The sequence below is a fragment of the Cyprinodon variegatus genome, unplaced genomic scaffold (assembly GCF_000732505.1).
Source record: "Cyprinodon variegatus isolate N-32 unplaced genomic scaffold, C_variegatus-1.0 Scaffold321, whole genome shotgun sequence".
Taxonomy (NCBI): Eukaryota; Metazoa; Chordata; class Actinopteri; order Cyprinodontiformes; family Cyprinodontidae; genus Cyprinodon; species Cyprinodon variegatus.
This window is the reverse complement of record NW_015150774.1, coordinates 58,170-60,933: the sequence shown is the minus strand read 5'-3', so window position 1 is coordinate 60,933 and position 2,764 is coordinate 58,170. Positions and strand designations below refer to the sequence as shown.

General features: G+C 48.0%; 1 protein-coding gene across 1 annotated transcript in view; it reads right to left on the bottom strand.

Moving 5' to 3' along the window:
* Positions 1-411: 411 nt before the first annotated feature.
* LOC107091019 (GTPase IMAP family member 4-like) overlaps positions 412-2,764 on the bottom strand; it is a gene marked incomplete at its 5' end in the record, with an annotated part of 10,764 nt that continues 8,411 nt past the window's right edge. Inside the window, 2 exons of the mRNA XM_015384715.1 lie at positions 412-506; positions 2,100-2,246. Of these exons, the coding sequence (XP_015240201.1) occupies positions 412-506; positions 2,100-2,246 (242 nt within the window). The remainder of the gene's footprint in view (positions 507-2,099; positions 2,247-2,764) is intronic.

Here is a 2,764-nt window from a genome sequence, read left to right as displayed (position 1 = left end):
TTCTACTGTGTAGTTATGCTCACTTTAGTACAGCTCAGTCCATAGATCTCTGATGGATACGTTTTTCTTTCTATTTTTTCTTCTTGTGCAAATGATGCAAAGCTGCCTCTCTGACAGTCAATCTCACACATCTGCAACTCAGCACCTTTCCTGTTATAATGCCCCACTAGAAGTAGTGTTATCATTCTTCCATCTCTTATTAAGTGAGATCACATTGTACAATGTATTTCTAATATGAACTGTTTCACATGAAACACTTACTGTGCATACCATTCTCACCAAACTGTGATGACTGTGATTAAATTCAGTGTAAACAAATGCCCTATGTTGCCACCCCTAAAAAATTCCTGCCCCCCTCTTGCCACCCCATAAATATTTTTCTACATCCGCCCCTGAATAGACAGAAACTAGTCAGACAGCAATGAGACAGTTCTGACCCAGATTCTGGTCCTCTGTCTGTGCTGGAGCTTCATGAACATCTTCATCTTCAGTAGGACAGCCCCACCCTGTTGGTAGTGAACTATTTCAGTGATGAAGAAATGTCTCCATAGACGGAGGAAGAGGAGCAAACCCCAGAGTGGAGAAAGATCCAGAACCGGAGCTGGACCGCTGACAGCCAATCAGAGCAGCTGTGCAGCAGGTAAGACTGAACATCTCCAATCAGAGCTTCCTTCTTTCATCTCTGTTGAACCAATTCCACGTCTTTAGTTGGATTTGGAGATTCAAGCTTTTCAAAGTCTTTCTGGGATCAATTATTCCCACTACATCTCAGTATTTCCAGCTGCTGTAAATGTTGCTTCTGTGTTCAACCCAACAACCCATTGGGTTTGCTGAACTGGTTTTGTTTTCAGCCCTTTGGACTTAATGCAATCAAACTGAACTTCTCCTTAAAGCTGGAGGTCATTTTGATGCATGAAAACGAAAAGGTGGAGAAAGCAACTTGCTGCTCTGCTGCTTTTCCAAGAAGAGTGAAGGAAAGTCTGAGAGACAGAAACCTGGTTTCCTCTGACAATAGATCACTGATTACAGGATNTTATTCTTATACATTTTTCTAAGGTCCTCTTTTGTGTGACCATTTTCAATAATCTTTCTGCTGCTGTAAATTTGCCCATTGTGGGACAATAAAGGGATTTTCTATTCTATTCTATAAAAGGGTTAGAAATACATAAGTAAATCTAAACAATGTATGTATAAAAATGGTGTCCTGGTTTTCCCAAATGAAAATATGGTCACCCTACTGTATGCTGCTTGGGGTCTGGGCTGGTGTATGCCTGGCTGTATAGCCCTGTCGGACCTGGTGGGGGGGCACGGACATTAACACCTTATGGCAGATGCTTACCCCTTCAGCGGTGTCCATCCTGGTGGCTGGCTGGCTTGTGGGCACTGCCGCTGGTCCCTGGCCCCCGGGTTATGGTGTTGCAAATGGTGGGGGCCCCCTCTCTGGGGGGTCTCGGGAAATGGGGGTGTCTATTGGAGTCAGCAGGGGAGCTGGCTCCCTGGGAGTGCAGTAAGCGCCCCAGTCCTTTGCTCCCCATCCCTGGATTCCTCCCTCTGCCTGCTCCACCACACTGCCACACATGTAGGTTCTTGGGGAGGGGGTCGTTACTGGAAGGCCCCCACCTCCTGATGATGTCCCCCACCCCAATTTTATTTTGCATTTTAGGCACTTCCATCTACAACATTTTCACAACACACATCTATGTAGTGCAGGGATGTCAAACTGGTTCCAGAAAGGGCCGAGTGGCTGCAGGTTTTGTTTCCAACCAAGCAATAGCACACCAGACTCCATTCATCTCATCAAGTGAGTTTAGTATTAGCCTGATGACTTGACGATTGACTGGAGTCTGGTGTGCTATTGCTTGGTTGGAAAGAAAACCTGCAGCCACTCGGCCCTTTCTGGAACCAGTTTGACACCCCTGATGTAGTGCATTGTCTGGGGGGGTGGGGATCAAGGGCACGGGGGGGCTCATTTCACCACGGTCAGCCCCCCCATCCCCTCTCGCATTTAGACATTGAGGGTTCTCGGTTGTTGATGGGGGGGTGTGCTGTGCTGGACAACCCCTTTTGGTACTCCCAGTGCCCGGGTGCTACTGGCTTACTCCTGGTGGCTTCCCCGTGGGGCCTGGCCGTCCGGGGCCCGGCTGGGGCTCCCGCCGGGGGGTGGTTCTCCCCGGGGGCCTCGGATCCCTGGAGCCCATTGCCGGATGCACTTCGGGGTGGCTGGCTGCTGGCAGAGCCTGCGGCTCCTGGGGACTCCGGCATTGCGGTGACCAGGCGACTTTTTTGGGCTGCCTCTCCTCCCTTGGTGGGTGATTTCCTGGGCTGGCCCCTCCTTAGTGCCTTCGCTCTTGGGGTCCCTTTGGACGTCTGGGGCTTTGGGTCTTCCGGCGCTGGACTCCTTCGGCTCGCCACAACCACTATTGAGCATTTTTCCTTTGGATAAACTTTACATGCACAAGTGCGCTCTCACAAACAACTGCAGGTGCTTGGTTCCAGGTACTTAGAGATTCACCAGAAAGCCCATATTCTTATCTTCAGGTAACACAAAGGACATGTTAGATTAAATAATACTACTTATACTTCAGCGATAGTATCTACAGTCATGGCCAAAAGTATTGAGAATGACACAAATATTATATTTTCACATGATCTGCTGCCCTCTGGTTTTCATGTGTGTATGTCAGATGTTGTCATCACATACAGAAATACAATTGCAATCATATTATAAGTAACAACATTTTTTAATGATAGTTAGAATAAGTTA